This window comes from Borostomias antarcticus, assembly GCF_949987555.1.
Source record: "Borostomias antarcticus genome assembly, chromosome: 12".
Taxonomy (NCBI): Eukaryota; Metazoa; Chordata; class Actinopteri; order Stomiiformes; family Stomiidae; genus Borostomias; species Borostomias antarcticus.
In genome coordinates, this window is record NC_140245.1 from 7,616,769 (window position 1) to 7,632,270 (window position 15,502).

Sequence of the window (15,502 nt, forward strand, 5' to 3'; positions counted from 1 at the left end):
TTCCTCGAGTTGATCCACTTGCTTTTTTAACTACAGATTCAGACCCAATTTCGCTCTCAACTGCAGTAAATTACATCCCATCTTCGGACCATCAAATTCCCTAATCGTACAGTGTAAACAGAACGTTTGTCAACGCCGTGCTGCCGGTTTCCTGTGACAGCCTTGTGTTTATTCGTGCAACTCGGAAGGAAGTGCATGCCTCGGACATACCAACCAATCAGCGTTCAAAGAGCAAGTGCGATAAACGCTTTAGCTGTCATCCGAGGTTTCCCTTACAGAAAACATGTTGATAGATTGTTTGAGACAAGTTAATGTTTTCTAGTGTTTGTTTAGGCCAGTCTAAATCGTGGCGCACATAATAATTTGTCCGGAATAGAGACTTAGCCTACTTTGGAGTCGCAAGAGATGAGAAAAAATAAAGGAAAATGCCACACAATCATATTTGACATGGACATGCTATGCTTTATGCTGAAATTATGTTGGAAAATTGCACAAAATGGTAACATTTTCTTATGACAATTACAGTCATTCACAAGTGACAGGTCAAATGAAATGAACATTTCAGACAATACCAAACTGCTCATAAATGAAAAATATCAATGGTCAAAGACAGGAATGCATGTAGCCTACTATTCTGTAAATGGTCCAAATGTACAGTAAATGATAGCACTCAAGTTTTTCTTTATTAAAACATCAAGTAAACATATCTATTTACAAAGCTATCTGAGCTATAACCAAATGTAGAGCCATGTATTTTCTGGATTATCTGAAATGATCCATGGTCCCACCAAAATCTATTTACTGTCACCCTAACTCAAAAAAAAGCTTTTCAAATGATTGATGGATCAAGTAACATTATAAACTTATGAAATCCTCTTCAGACAAAAACATTCAAATAATAAACATGGCATAGCAATGCAGGTATACATGGAAATGGAATATGATTGACAGTGGCTATACAATACAATGGTAATACATGTAAAACCATGTGATTCTCAGGTTTGTGTAAGGCATTAATGTCTTTGTTCAAATCAGTCAACAGTCCACTATTCCTGTCCATTGGCCTATAGTATTTACAGTACAACCTATCATCGAAGCACAGGATTGATTAACCTTTATTTAACCAGGTTTAGACCCATTGAGATTAAAATCTGTTTTTCAATAGCGACCTGGCCAAGAATGGCAGCAGTACAAACAGTTTCCTCACATTAAAAACTATAGATCAGGTCAAAAGTGCCAAGATAGAGGAAGCTGAAAACAGTGTTGAATCTTGGGTGCCAAAAAAGGATGCAATCCATTTGTCAATGAAGGGCCAAGACTATTTCTAAACCAGATGTTGAAACACCGGAATAGTAGAATTTATTCAGTAAGAAGACAAGAGGGCAAGGGAATAAAGAATTGATCGCAATGTAAATGTATAGGGAAAAATCTGAACAGCTAATCTCTTATGTTCCTGATACAGAGCAACACGCATGATTCTGATTCCTACCTCTACCTCATCTCTCTCTCTCTCTCTCCCTCTCTCTCTTTCTCTTACACACATACTGTACACACACACACACACACACACACACACACACACACACGTATGTTTGCATTCCAACACACATACACATTCTCTGTCTTGGTAACTGATTGCACGTGGCGGCCGGGGGGGGGGGTGAGGGGAGGCGTGGTCCCTAGGTGTGGTCGACTGGTGGCGGCGTGGCCCTGTCATCCAGCCGGACACTCTCTGAGGTTGACTGGTCCGAACGCCCCCGAGAGCTTCTCAAAGGAGACCAGGTCCTGGTTGATCTGCATGTTCTGGATGCAGCCCACGAAGGACGAGGACACAGGGAGGCTCAGGTCCCTGAGCGTTTCTGCGCCAGGGCGAGACAACAGTAGATTAACATGCTGGTCACTGATCTAGGCTCAGCTATAGCTTGCTTGACCAAGCCTTTGAGTTAGAAGCACTATGCAGTACCAGCTGAATGTCCACTTATCTACAGGAATGGTTGCCAACTGAACTATTGATGCAAGGCACCCTACAGTCATCAGCTCAAACACCACCTGCTATTTGGGATTCGAACTGGCAACCTTTAAAGTACTAGTAGCCTGCTAGTAAGTCTCACCTCAGGGCTACCATCGATATGTAATGTTGTTTTGAAACGGCGGTTGTTTTGAGAAGCTACATTTTCATTGATAAAGTCATTCAATTCAATTCATAGTGTGCTGCAGTATCACCCACCAGGAATGCCCCCCACATAGAGCGGGTCTTTGGTCTGAGTGGAGGTTGAGGAGGGTGGTCCGATTTTGTAGTCGCCCTCAGTGTCCACGTGCATCTCCACAACATTATCCTTCTTGATCACTAGGGTAAGAGAGAGAGAGAGAGAGAGAGAGAGAGAGAGAGACACACACACACACACACACACACAGGTGTCACATAGAGAGGACATTTACAGTATTGTGGGGGGTAATAATTTGTTATAGTAGATGATATGGGTAGAGATTAAGATGGGGCTGAATAATGTGTGTGTGTGTGTGTGTGTGTGTGTGTGTGTGTGTAGTAAAAACGTCCTAATGTACAGTACCTGCTACTCTATGGAACATCCCGTCACACAAGCTGTGTTTGGGCCGGACGGACACCTTGAATTCACCAGCTCCATTGTTCACCTGCACCACCACCTGAGAGAATACCAGTATACTGTAGTATCAAAACAACAAAATATTCCTATGGACATAACCAACCGGTCCAGTGCTGAGCAATTCATTGTTCATGGAGCCTGTATCTTGTACATATGTCTGTCTGTCTGTCTATCTATCTATCTATCTATCTATCTATCTATCTATCTATCTATCTATCTATCTATCTGTCTATCTGTCTATCTGTCTGTCTGTCTGTCTGTCTGTCTGTCTGTCTGTCTGTCTATCTATCTATCTATCGCAGCTTGCATGCTGGGATGTCTTCCAATTATGTCATCAGCCTATGGGAAAGAATGCATCGTTTTCCACAACAGAAGACAGACCCAGTGCCGGCTCACCTCTCCTCGGTGCATGTAGAGGCTGAGGTGGGGGCCGGTGCCGGGGCCCCGTCTGGGCCTGCTGTCCCCCACGTGGAGCAGAACCCCGTTCAGACCGCGGGGCCGGAACTCAAACACCAGCTCAAAGCTGGAGCCCACGACGAAGGAATCGTCTGGAACGGACAGCGACCTCGTCGTCATCATCATCATTATTGTCGTACAGTAAACGCCATCACCATCATCATTACGGCGAACATCATCATAGTGAACGCCACTGCCGCTATCATCTGTGATGAGCACACACTGATACTCACTGATGATGACATAGGCCCCCTCCCCCGAGAAATAGGCCCCACTCTGGGTCTGTCCGTCAAAGCAGGGGCCAGCGCCGTGATTGGTTGTCGGCCCTGGGATAGGCGTGCCATTCATCTTGAAGTTGCGGATACAGCCGACCACGCTTTGCTTTGGGAGAAGCTTTGACTACAGGGAAAGAATAGTCAAAAAGTATTTTTTGGTGTTGGAGTTTCATGGTGTGTGTAGGCTACTGCTAGGATAGCGTGTGTTTGTGTGTGTGTGTGTGTTGTCTACCTTTAGCGTTCTGTGTAAGGGTTCTGGGGCACTGCCCAGGTAAACAGGTGACAGGAGCTCCATGAATGAGGCCTCATCGGAGGTCAGCTGACCATCCTGGGCCCTGATGCCGTCCACGACCAACCGGTACTTCTTCTTCTCCAGACTGAAGATGACCTATAGCAACAATCACCACAAAAAAGGATGTTATATATTCCCATAAACATGTTTAAACACCAAGAACTGGACCCTCAAAAATTGCAGTGCAAGATGCACTGTTTAAAGGAGCCATTCGACTTACCGAGTGCCACTTTCCGTCATTGTATTTCTCCCTGTTGAAGATCTCCTTAGCCTTGCCTACAGACAGCCTGATTCTGCCCTTGGACACATAGAGAGCGAAGTGAGAGCTCCCCCTGGTGGCTGCATAGAACAGCAGGCCCTCGGCAGACCTAGTCCTGACGTCCAGAGAGAAGTGAGGTCTACGAAGGGAGGAAGAGAGATATCAGACTGTTAGAGGTGTGTGTGTGTGTGTGTATGCATGCACATGTTAGTGAGTGTGTGTGTGTGTGTGTGCACATGCATATGTTAGTGAGTTTGTGTGTGTGTGTGTGCAGGGCCGGACTGGCCATGTGGCGGGTGGGCCGGACCTACTTGTGGGCCGATCTAAAAAAAAAAAGAGCTAACGAACGGCCCATAGAGCAGGGACAGCGGCCCATTGGTCCATTTTCTATACTGACACTGGGCTGGCCCAATCATATGTAGGCCCCACCCCTCCCTCTGTTAGTTTCAGGTGTCATTTGCGTGGGCCGTTAGAGAGCCAGCTGGCCTGTCCCCCCGTCAACAAATCGCGCAGCAGCACCCCCCCCCCCCCGTCAAGAAATCGCGCAGCAGCACCCCCCCCCCCCCGTTAACAAATCGCGCAGCAGCACCCCCCCCCCCCCCCCCCGTCAACAAATCGCGAAGCACCCCCCCCCCCCCCCCCCCCGTCAACAAAACGAAACTGAAGGTGTTCCATCTCACCGCGTCGGCTCGGCTAGTGGCCTGACTGGGGCTACATTTCCCGGTAGGAAATATTCACCCAGTCCAGCCCTGGGTCCGGCCGATTGTGGTGGGCCGGTCTGGGCCAAAAATGCCAGGGCCGATTTTTTGTCCCAGTCCAGCCCTGTGTGTGTGTGTGTGTGTGTGTGTGTGTGTGTGTGTGTGTGTGTGTGTGCATGTGCATACACATGTTAGTGAGTTTGTGTGTGTGTGTGTGTGTGTATGTGTATGATTGTGAGTGTGTGTGTGTGTGCACACGTTTATGAGTGAGTGAATGAGTGAGTGTGTGTGTGTGTGTGTGTGTGTGATTGTGAGTGTGTGCGCACATGTTTATGAGTGAGTGTGTGTGTGTGTGTCTTCACCTGGGCTGGAGGGCTTGGGGGATGAGGCTGTAGCTCAGGCTGCTAGCAGTGCCCCCCACGTGGAAGGCCTGTTTGACCACGGCAGGGAGCGTACACACAGACAGATTGTCTTCGGCCACCTCCGCGCCGCCCTCCTGCACAACAAACCCAGGTAAACACAGTTACACACGACTGGTCAAAGTTGCTTGGTCGTGGGTGCGAACTAGCAACACCAGTACTGTGGGTCAGACCTCCAGGGACACCACCTGCATAGAAATGAATATGAAGGTCGTGATAGAGGTGAGAGTGACTGGAAACTCTGAGACTTTGATGGGAAGATACAGCTCCTATCACCGCAGTATGTGCCTGTGTCAAAGTCATACAGGGGTCAGACATGGTGACCCAATGTCGTGTCCCTCCACAGTGCTGTTGAATGTTGCAATTGTCACCCGCAGTCAGTAGGAAGACAGAAGTGAGATCAGAGCAAATATGACGCATTTCATCTGATATCTACAGTATAGCCGTATGCTTTTTTCCTTCCTTCCTGGTTTCATGGCTTAATAGCATCATTACAATGCAGTTTAATATTCAAAAAGTGTTATTTTTGCTATTTAGCATTGATTCTATCTCAATGCGCTTATCTTGGTAGGCTTTGAAACGGACGGTTTTGCTTGAGTTCAGGTAGATAAGAGTGGAGTGTTTCAATCAAAACGGGGAAGGAATGTGGAAAGGACCCAGGAAGTGTAGCACGCCGTCGGAGATCACGACGCGTGTGAGCTTGTCTTCGTTGGTGCAGTAACATCCGGCCCGGCTCAGCTCATTCTAAAGGCCCAACATGGTGACATTGCTCAGGTCACCATGTCTGACTCCTGTATGACTTTGACTTGGGCACATAAGTGTGGTTGTGACACCGTGGCTTACACTAATATGTATAATGTAATCTAGTGGCTGAAGTTGCTCATTTGAGTGAGAATCACTCTGGTTGGACAAAGTATGTCTGGATCAGTTTGGGGTTTGTATACAGAAGAACCTTCTGCTCGATGGCATTTGATCCCATTCCAACATAATATATTCATGGAGCTTAAATATTGACCCACAATATGGGGTCTAAGAGGCAGGTCTTTTCTAATGATCTGAATTAATTGATTGCAGCACAGATGCTTGTGAGAACATAGAGGAAGTACTTTCCAGGCTTGGAAATAATTCCTTAATTTTAGTTTGCAGTGTTTCACTATATAGGCCTACAGGATCAATCAATGTGTATCATAGTGGACCTTTGGAATTCGTTCATTGGTTTATGCACACCAATGTCCACTGCTCAAAACACCATTGTTCTTTACACAGTGCAGGTGATACGTTTCAGTGTGACATCATAGAACCCCCCCCCCCCCCCTGACCCCCGACCCCTGCATCATGTAAGGACTGACACAGCTGTTGACTAATGGAGACAGAGAGTGGATTGACTGTTAATTTACAATCAGACTGTTAATTTACAAACTGCTCGATGATACTAAGTGATAGGGTTAATACATGCTCGGTGATTACTGATTGGACAAGACGTTTATTGTTGAGTGACATGATAATATAAAGAGAAAAGATGTGAGCTGATGATTGGAGGATTATATCCGATGTGATAATGCTGTGCATTTGTGTGGGAGATGGAGAATGAAAAGGAAAGCAAGAGTTCATTCAACATTTCCAACGAAATTTCACAGAAACTCTTGATTTGTATTCTAATAGTACAACAATCAATACAACAAGCGATACAGTGCTCATTAAATAGAATGTGTTTAATAGTAGTGATGAGGCGTCCATGCAACAGTCTCTTTATCAGGTAAGTACAATGGCAATGGGTCCGTGCAAACAAATGGAGCATGGCTATAAGACTCCCAAGTCATTTTCTCAAATCAATATAATATTCTCCTCATAAACGGCAGGTCTTAGGGCATCCTTCCCCTCTCTTCATCTCTGAAAACAAAGCAGCATAATACAATATGAAAACCCATGAAGATGGCTGAAACAGCGTTAAGGCTGGGTGTCTCGCAGTGTACAGAGACGGACTGGGTCAATGTGTTCAGTGGTCAACCCTAGAAAGGACACATTCGAGGGCTGTGATGTGTGTGAGGGAAGTGTGTGTGTGTGTGTGTGTGTGTGTGTGTGTGTGTGTGTGAGGTGTTCCTGTTGGAAGTAGGCTGTACTTTTGATTCTAGTTTAGAAGAAGTGCTTCTCACTAAACAGATAAAGTACCAGCCACTGATACAAGCTATTATACAGTTAGGCTACAAGTGTCAGTTAATTGTGTTTATTTTGGCGGCCTGGGCCATGTCCATAGGTTAGTAGTCAGAGGCCTGAGGACTATGGGGTTGACCAAGTGTGAAGCAAAGCAGACTGATAAATATTATACTAATATGCTAAATATTGCTCAATCTCCTCCATTATTGGCATCCACTGCATGTGGAGGAGGAGATGTTTCCTGTACCCATAACTCCCCTGGTTTTAGTGGTATTTTCTGTATGTTTACTGTACATCATTATATTATACCGTCAAGATTTATGTATATGTGTGTACAGTATGTATGTGCATGTAAGCATTTTGTATAAATCCTAGAAGCTCGCTCGTATCTATAAAATGTGACACTTGTTTAACGACCCATCAGCATGATAGCAATGGAACTATATTTGCGCCCCTGCGATGTAATTTGAAAATCCCAAGTAAAGAATTTGTGTGTGTGTGTGTGTGTGTGTGCGTGTGTGTGTGTGTTCCTTGCTCACCCTCTGGGAGGTGTTGCGGTCCAGCATCAGTTGGGGAGGTCTGTCAGCGCTGCACACGTCCAGCAACATGTGTCCAGAGGAAGTGAACTGGCTGAGGTCCTCAGCTTTGTACAGTTTGTTAGGCCTGCAAGAGACACACACACACACACACACACACACAAGCACGCACACACACACACACACACACACACACACACACACGCACACAAATTGTTACTATAATGACAGCTAACAACAGCTACTACTCCCGCCGATTAGAAACGGGCATACTCCTAATGTGTTTACGGTGAATGACAAACCCTGTGTACAGTGGGACAGGACAGGGTTACAGTACCTCCTCATGTACAGGTTGGAGAGGCAGCCTTTGAAAGTGTCTTTCCCCAGGAGCACGGAGTTGTCTGCGCTGGCGCGGAAGGGGGCGGACCTCTCCTGCCGGCCCTCGTCCTGCTCGTCGATACGGAGCTCGATCCTGCAAGGGATCGTGGGAGAATTCATCACAGGGCTCCAGGGAACCGTGCTAGCAAGCTCTCTCGGTCTATTAATACTTGTCCTTTATAAGGTGAATCTGTTGTGAGTATTATACCTCTCATCTCTCTTGGTGGCAGTCAGATAGTGCCACTTGCCATCCTGGTACTGCTTATTGGATTTCCAAAGTTTGTCTTTGAACTTCAGGACCACGTATCCGTTGTCCAAAGCTAGCTCCATCCCAGCGCCCTGTCAGATGGAGAGGGGAAAATACAGAGAGATGCATGAGAACAAATTATTTGTTTCACACAATCTTCTCTGTGATTTATTCTTGAAAACAATCACATTTGAGATAGAGTGTGGGAGTGGAGAGAGAGAGAGAGAGAGAGAGAGAGAGAGAGAGAGAGAGAGAGAGAGAGATAGATAGAGAGAGAGATAGATATATAGAGAGAGAGATAGAGAGAGAGAGAGAGAGAGAGAGAGAGAGAGAGAGAGAGAGAGATAGATAGAGAGAGAGATAGATATATAGAGAGAGAGATAGAGAGAGAGATAGAGAGAGAAAGAGAGAGAAAGAGAGAGAGAGAGAGAGAGAGAGATAGAGGATAGTAAGGATGACCAACTAACATCCTGGCTAAACTGCAGAAGGAGTCCCTTGTTCTCTGTGCTCTTGAAGCCCAGTGAAACGGTGGCGTTGTTGACCAGACTGAAGTCTTTGACGGGGGCAGGGACAGGGTTCAGGGTCAGGGAACTCCCCAAACTGAACTCTGCTTTGCGGGACGCCTGGAAAACAGAGACATCGCGGGGCCGTTACTACTGTGTGAGAACTCTGTCGTCGCATAGTGGCGCAAGACAATGACAATACAGCAACCAACACAACGTCTTAAATGCTGACCAAACACCAAGGATGGTAATGTTAATATATGCACTATAACAGTTTAGGGCCAGTCAAGTATTCAACAAAAAAATTTAAAAAACGTCATTCATCCAGAGGGAGAAACATTTTGACCAAATTTACCAGGAAGTCCTTGGGACAGCCTTTGCTGATGCCCACACTCTCCTGGAAGGTGACGAAGCCTCGGTCAAACTTCACGCCTGTCACACATGCTTTTAGGGGCTGTGCGGTGATGTTGTCTCTGTAAGAGTAAACACAAGTTTTCACAATGTTATACAGCCAAAGAGTGTTCAAGAGACTGAAGACACAAAGGACTGAGATTTTTTTTCAACATCTGTTCTACTGAGTTGGAATGCCCCCCCCCAAAAAAGTCAAACATTGGTTAAACATGATTGTTAATGCACACAGATTGCTACTTTTTTCTATATCTACAGAACTTGAATTCCACAAAGAAAACGATGGTCAAACATAATAATTCTAATGTCTGGAGATGATGGAGTCCCACACCTTTCCCTCAGGGCTTGGGGCAGGCCACCGATGTAGTACTCTTTAAAGTCTCCGGGCTTGTATTGGACACCGGCTTTGATCACGTCCTTTTTGGCCACTCGGATCTTGAATTCTTTAGAGAAGGATGACTCTATGATCACCAACACCTCCACCAGATCTCCAGACTGAAAACGGAGACAGGAGCGGGGAAATGCAACGTGCGTGAGACCACGGCAAAATAATCCAGTGTCATATTTTCAGTCGTAATGTTCATACTGATCACAACCATCCAGCGCTGGTGTCCATACTTACGGGGAAGACTTTGGTCGTGCTCTGAACCGGTTCTGGGAGCAAGTTACTGCGCAAGACGAGGAATCCCCTCTCAATCGTCACGCTGTAGTAAGCATCCTAAACACAGAGGAGACAAAGAGAATGCGTTAGAAATGGTTGAAAATTCAAAATAACCGGATAACAAGGAGCGTATAAACACGGAGAGATAGGTACATTGTTTCCGATGTAGAGGAGCAGGCCGTTCTCGGAGCGAGTGGTGATGGTCTGCTCCAGTAGTAGGACATTTCGAAGTTTATCGATGGCCATCTTGGCATAGCCGGTGCCCTCGAAGTAGTGGGATACCTCCGGCTGCATATACCTGGGCAGAGGGACATTCAGGTAGACAAGAAGAGAGGGTTAACATGATTCAAATCATGACTTTTAAACACCTTCAGCTACACCCACCAAGAACTCCATTTTCCCATTTTGCTATTTTTTACCCAAAGCTGATGATAGAACGGGACCATACTGTACTAAAACTATAAAATAAGAGTTCCTTTTATTGGGGGGTCTGAGAGGGATATTTTCTTTCCATCCTGTGGCGTTCTCTCCATCGAAATGTCACCGGGCCGTGATTGGCTGGTAGAAGCCCTCTCTGAGCTCACCTCTTGCATGGCGTCTCCAGGTTGACGTTGACGGCCTTCTTAAAGTTGTACAGGCTGGTGAACCTGTCGTTGAAAGTGGACAGCTCGATGCACCCCTTGTAACTGGGGTAGTTGAGCGACGCTGGGGGCTGAATGGAAACAGGAAGCAAGGCAAAGTTGTACGAGAAAACAGAGGCCATTTCCTATAGTAGTCTATAAGTATAAAACGTCAATAATATACTTTATATTAAATGGTGTTTGTTGGTCATGGTCAATGCACTGTGCATGGTGCTTACAGTGAAGTTGGCGGGGTAGCCCCCTACGTAGAAGACCACGTCGCTGGGCTCCAGGCTCAGAAGGTTCTGGGCCAGCTCTCCCTGATTGGTGATTGTCTTGGGAGGGTCTGGATCATTGGAGGTGAACAGCTTGGTGAGGATCACCTCGGCATCCTGGTAGATCCTGAGAGAGACAGAGAGAGAGAGAGGGAGAGAGAGACAGAGAGACAGAGAGACACAGTGGATACATGTTACATAGAGTGCAGTAAACATTCCAAAATGGGGAAATAAGTCCTAATTCCGACTTCCAGGATTTCCCAGAGAGAAAGGGATGGTCTGGGGGTTACCTGTGCAGGACCACCTTGTCAAACAAGGCCGGCTCGGAGGCGGATCTGGAGATGGTGCTGGTCTTGATCTCCTGCTCGACCCCGTTCAGCTTGTACACACAGAACAGGACGTTGTTCCTCAGAGCCATGCCTATGTAGTCTCCAGACGCCTGGGGGACCGAGGGGAAGACGGTGAGAACGCAGAACCAACACATCCACAAACTGTCAACGGTACGCATTTCGATAAGGAGAGATAATAGCAACCAGGAAATCGGTAATGACACAAGGCAAACAATCGGCCCATCGGCTAACGGTGGCCGCTCACGTCTTTGTTGCCGAGGTAGAGGACGAACATGTCTCCCTCTGCGCTCTGCCTGCGCCTGCGGGCGCCGTCGCCCCGGCCGCCGCCCGCCACCTCGGGCCTCTGCAGGGACAGGGTCAGCGCCGTGTACGCCTTCAGGTCCTCTACGTCCTTGGGGGGGCGCAGCTCTACGTGACCCTTGCCCGTGAACTTCATAGGGACCACGACCTGGGGGAGACAGGGAGACGGAGGAAGACACGGAGGTCAGTGTCTGATGTGTGTGTGTGTGTGTGTGTGTTGGCGGCGGACGCGCTGCCGTGCTCCTCCCTACCCTGTTGGCGGCGTCGCGGGCCTGCTCGATGAGCTCCTTGATCCTCTTGATGTTCTCAGATATGTTGGTGGAGGGGGAGAGGTGGGAGCTCAGGTCCTCCACCTCGGCCATCTTCTCCTCCAGGGAAGGGATGGAGTTCAACAGGTTCTTCACTGACAGGGGGAGAGTGGGAGGGAGGGGTGAAGAGAGAGAGAGAGAGATTGAGATGGGAGAGAGAAAAGAAGAGTATTATTCACAGGTAAATCATGTAACAAAGAATATACTATATATTCGTCACTTACAGTATTGTATGGCCTGCTCTCTCTCTGTGTGCCCCTCACCTGATTGGTCCACTTCGTCCATCATGCTGCTGAGGTTGCCCTCCGCAGGCAGGACGTTGATCTTGCCCACTTCCTCCCGGATGGCGTTGAGCCGGTCCATGGTGGTGCCTGCCGTGCCGTTGGCCGCCGCCGCCTTCCGCTTGGCCTCGTCGATCATGTCGCCGATGTCGTCTGAGGAGAGAGGGGGGGAGGGGTGGGGGGAACGACGAAAGGTTTTATTGATAATAATAATAATAATCATCTGCAAGAGATCCCCACTTTAACAGAATGGGTTTCGTTGATCTACAGTACCTCTCTTAATATTGTTCAGCTCAGACTGGGCATCGGAGATGTCTTTCTCCAGAACTTTCTTCTTCTTCTCCGCCTCCTTCAGACGCTTCTTCTGGGCAGCGAGGTCATCAGAAGCCTCTGTGAGGTCAAGCACACGTGTCGTTAGAAGTTGAGCCGCTCCCAGGGGAGACGGTCTGCTACAGAACTTAAAATGAAAGAAGGAACACCTGTGAAAAGCACGCGGAACTAAAACCGTGTCCACCTACTTTTGAGATCTTGTTCTGCGTCCTCGGCGTCCGTCAGAAGTTTGTTACCGTTGGTTTTCAGGTTCTTCGCTTTCTTGATCAGGTCCTCCTTCTTCACATCCTAGATGGATCACCGTTTTGGGATGAGACCAAATCCATCTCACCAAATACTTCCTAACGCCTTGATATCTACAGTACATGCCAGCTGTGAGGTCCATATTTCTCGGATAAATGTGTGTGGATGCAGGCACGGACTTAAAGAGATATTGGGGCCCGTTTCAAATTGCCAAAGCGGGGTACCCCATCCCCACATTTGCCATATTTGGGACCACCCTGTGGGAAATCCTCATGAAGATGCAGTATCAAAAAGTCACTATCAGCTGTCATTATCAACTCATGGTTTAATTTGTGTTTTTATAGTGAACATGGCCCTTAGACTATTATTCATGGCACAGGGGGGCCCCCTAGTGGTCTGGGGCGGTTGTATCTAAAACAAGACATAGAAAGATGGGCCCCTGTGACATAGAAAGATGGGCCCCTGTGACATAGAAAGACGGGCCCATGTGACATAGAAAGATGGGCCCCTGTGACATAGAAAGATGGGCCCCTGTGACATAGAAAGATGGGCCCATGAGACATAGAAAGATGGGCCCCTGTGTGGAAGGACAGTGTGAAGTGACTGGGCTACCTTCAGAGCCTTGTCGGCCGCATCTTTGGCCTCCTTGGCTGCTTTCTCAGCGGCGTTGACGGCGTCCGTGATGTTCTTGTAGGCATCGATGGCGGCCATGGCGTTGCGCACGTCGGCGCGCCCACTTGAGTTCCTCACAGCGCTGCCGCGGGGGAGAGCGAAAGAGAGAGAGGAGAGAGAGGGAGGAGGGAGAGAGAGAGAGAGAGGGAGGGGGGAATGGCGGGAGACAGAGAGAGGACGCAGGTAAACACACGCATCTGGGTGTTCAGAAATGTCAATAAACAACCTGGGACAACGAAGCGCCCAGCTCTACCGGTAACAGAACCTGGCAGCAACTCAACATTTCCCCCATCATTAAGAACAACGGCCACCCACACTGAGCAGAGAACACTTGGAGAGAACTTATCCCCTATCCCTGTCTTCAATCAACCAAAGAACCAGCAAAAGTGCCAAGGAACCAGCGAAAGCCACAGCCAGCATTTCCCATGATCCTCTACTCCTGTATGAGCTCATGCATGTCCCCGTGTCCCAGGTGGACCTACTCCTCCAGCTCCTTGGCCAGCTTGTTGAGGTTCTCGGCGTGTCTCTCGGCTCGCTCCACCAGGTCCTCCTTGGCCGCCGCCTGCGAGATGGCGTTGACCCTCTTGGTGAGGTCGGTCTTCGCGCCGTCAAGCTGTGCCGCCAGCTGTTCGTAATCCTGGAGAGGAGGAGGACAAGAGACTGGCTGTTGATGCGACGGCCAGGAATCCCCCATCCCCCATCATCTGCTCGCTACGTACGCTACCAAACACGAGCGCTGATGTCTATCTGACTGGGTGGCATGTCAGGACTCGATGTCTGACTATGAAGAGATACCACTATTACGAAGACTGCAGAATTATGTTGAAATCCGATGTGCGTGCGTGTGTGTGTGTGTGTGTGTGTGTGTGTGGCTCTTAGGTAGTCATGGAACATTACGCTATCCCTGTATGTTGACCCTTGAGACAGACAAATGAGACTGAAAGCAGTGTTGCATATAGACTTGTGTGCTTTAGTGTGTGTGTGTGTGTGTGTGTGTGTGTGGCAGGGTACTGGGCTTACCGTTTTGCTGTCAATCAGCATTTTCAGAAGGTCGTCTGTGTCCTGCAGCTGAACTTTAGCCATGTTGATCTGGTCCTGGACCTTCTCACGCTCCTTCTTCAGCTCCTCAATGCGTTTCTGTGGATCAAACAGCACTGGTTTCAGTAACGAGCAGACAGCATGGTGACACATTTATGGTACATTCGCTTGATTGCACAACGCTGGCCATGAATTGAATTCACTTCAAAGGGAAGTCCATGATATTCAGTGAGGCACATGATGTTCAGCGAGGTACATGGTGTTCAGCAAGGTACATGGTGTTCAGCGAGGTACATGGTGTTCAGCGAGGTGCATGGTGTTCAGCAAGGTGCATGATGTTCAGCGAGGTACATGGTGTTCAGCGAGGTGCATGGTGTTCAGCGAGGTACATGGTGTTCAGCAAGGTACATGGTGTTCAGTGAGGTGCATGGTGTTCAGCGAGGTACATGGTGTTCAGCAAGGTACATGGTGTTCAGCGAGGTACATGGTGTTCAGCGAGATACATGGTGTTCAGCAAGGTACATGGTGTTCAGCGAGATACATGGTGTTCAGTGAGGCACATAGTGTTCAGTGAGGCAAATGGTGTTCAGCGAGGTACATGATGTTCAGCGAGGTACATGGTGTTCAGCGAGGTACATGGTGTTCAGCGAGGTACATGGTGTTCAGCGAGGTACATGGTGTTCAGCGAGGTACATGGTGTTCAGCGAGGTACATGGTGTTCAGCGAGGTACATGGTGTTCAGCGAGGTGCATGGTGTCCAGCGAGGTGCATGGTGTTCAGCGAGGTACATGATGTTCAGCGAGGTACATGGTGTTCAGCGAGGTGCATGATGTTCAGTGAGGTACATGGTGTTCAGCGAGGTACATGATGTTCAGTGAGGTACATGGTGTTCAGCAAGGTGCATGATGTTCAACTGGTACATGGTGTTCAGTGAGGTACATGGTGTTCAGCGAGGTACATGGTGTTCAGCGAGGTGCATGGTGTTCAGCGAGGTGCATGGTGTTCAGTGAGGTGCATGGTGTTCAGCGAGGTGCATGGTGTTCAGCGAGGTGCATGGCAAACAGCTGCTCCTGTGCGGCGTTACTAGTACATGTTCTGGATAATGGAAGCCTTGGTTACCAGCACGTCTTCCAGTTCCTGGGCGTTGAGTCCGTTCTGGGTGTTGGCCTTCTTCA

The 15,502-nt window shown here is 48.1% G+C and overlaps 1 protein-coding gene across 1 annotated transcript in view; it reads right to left on the reverse strand.

The window, feature by feature from the left end:
* Positions 1-1,713: 1,713 nt before the first annotated feature.
* Positions 1,714-15,502, reverse strand: part of LOC311316420 (laminin subunit alpha-3-like) — a gene marked incomplete at both ends in the record, with an annotated part of 64,246 nt that continues 50,457 nt past the window's right edge. Inside the window, 28 exons of the mRNA XM_084447262.1 lie at positions 1,714-1,859; positions 2,228-2,347; positions 2,571-2,664; positions 3,021-3,172; positions 3,314-3,479; positions 3,588-3,743; positions 3,868-4,045; positions 4,967-5,100; positions 7,717-7,840; positions 8,051-8,185; positions 8,300-8,430; positions 8,806-8,961; positions 9,197-9,314; positions 9,581-9,744; positions 9,872-9,967; positions 10,064-10,208; positions 10,495-10,622; positions 10,770-10,932; positions 11,096-11,244; positions 11,400-11,603; positions 11,707-11,858; positions 12,027-12,197; positions 12,318-12,434; positions 12,563-12,662; positions 13,230-13,371; positions 13,772-13,926; positions 14,310-14,426; positions 15,447-15,502. The exon at positions 15,447-15,502 is cut by the window's right edge and continues 141 nt beyond it. Coding sequence (XP_084303388.1) covers positions 1,714-1,859; positions 2,228-2,347; positions 2,571-2,664; positions 3,021-3,172; positions 3,314-3,479; positions 3,588-3,743; positions 3,868-4,045; positions 4,967-5,100; positions 7,717-7,840; positions 8,051-8,185; positions 8,300-8,430; positions 8,806-8,961; positions 9,197-9,314; positions 9,581-9,744; positions 9,872-9,967; positions 10,064-10,208; positions 10,495-10,622; positions 10,770-10,932; positions 11,096-11,244; positions 11,400-11,603; positions 11,707-11,858; positions 12,027-12,197; positions 12,318-12,434; positions 12,563-12,662; positions 13,230-13,371; positions 13,772-13,926; positions 14,310-14,426; positions 15,447-15,502 — 3,869 coding nt within the window. The remainder of the gene's footprint in view (positions 1,860-2,227; positions 2,348-2,570; positions 2,665-3,020; positions 3,173-3,313; positions 3,480-3,587; positions 3,744-3,867; positions 4,046-4,966; positions 5,101-7,716; positions 7,841-8,050; positions 8,186-8,299; positions 8,431-8,805; positions 8,962-9,196; positions 9,315-9,580; positions 9,745-9,871; positions 9,968-10,063; positions 10,209-10,494; positions 10,623-10,769; positions 10,933-11,095; positions 11,245-11,399; positions 11,604-11,706; positions 11,859-12,026; positions 12,198-12,317; positions 12,435-12,562; positions 12,663-13,229; positions 13,372-13,771; positions 13,927-14,309; positions 14,427-15,446) is intronic.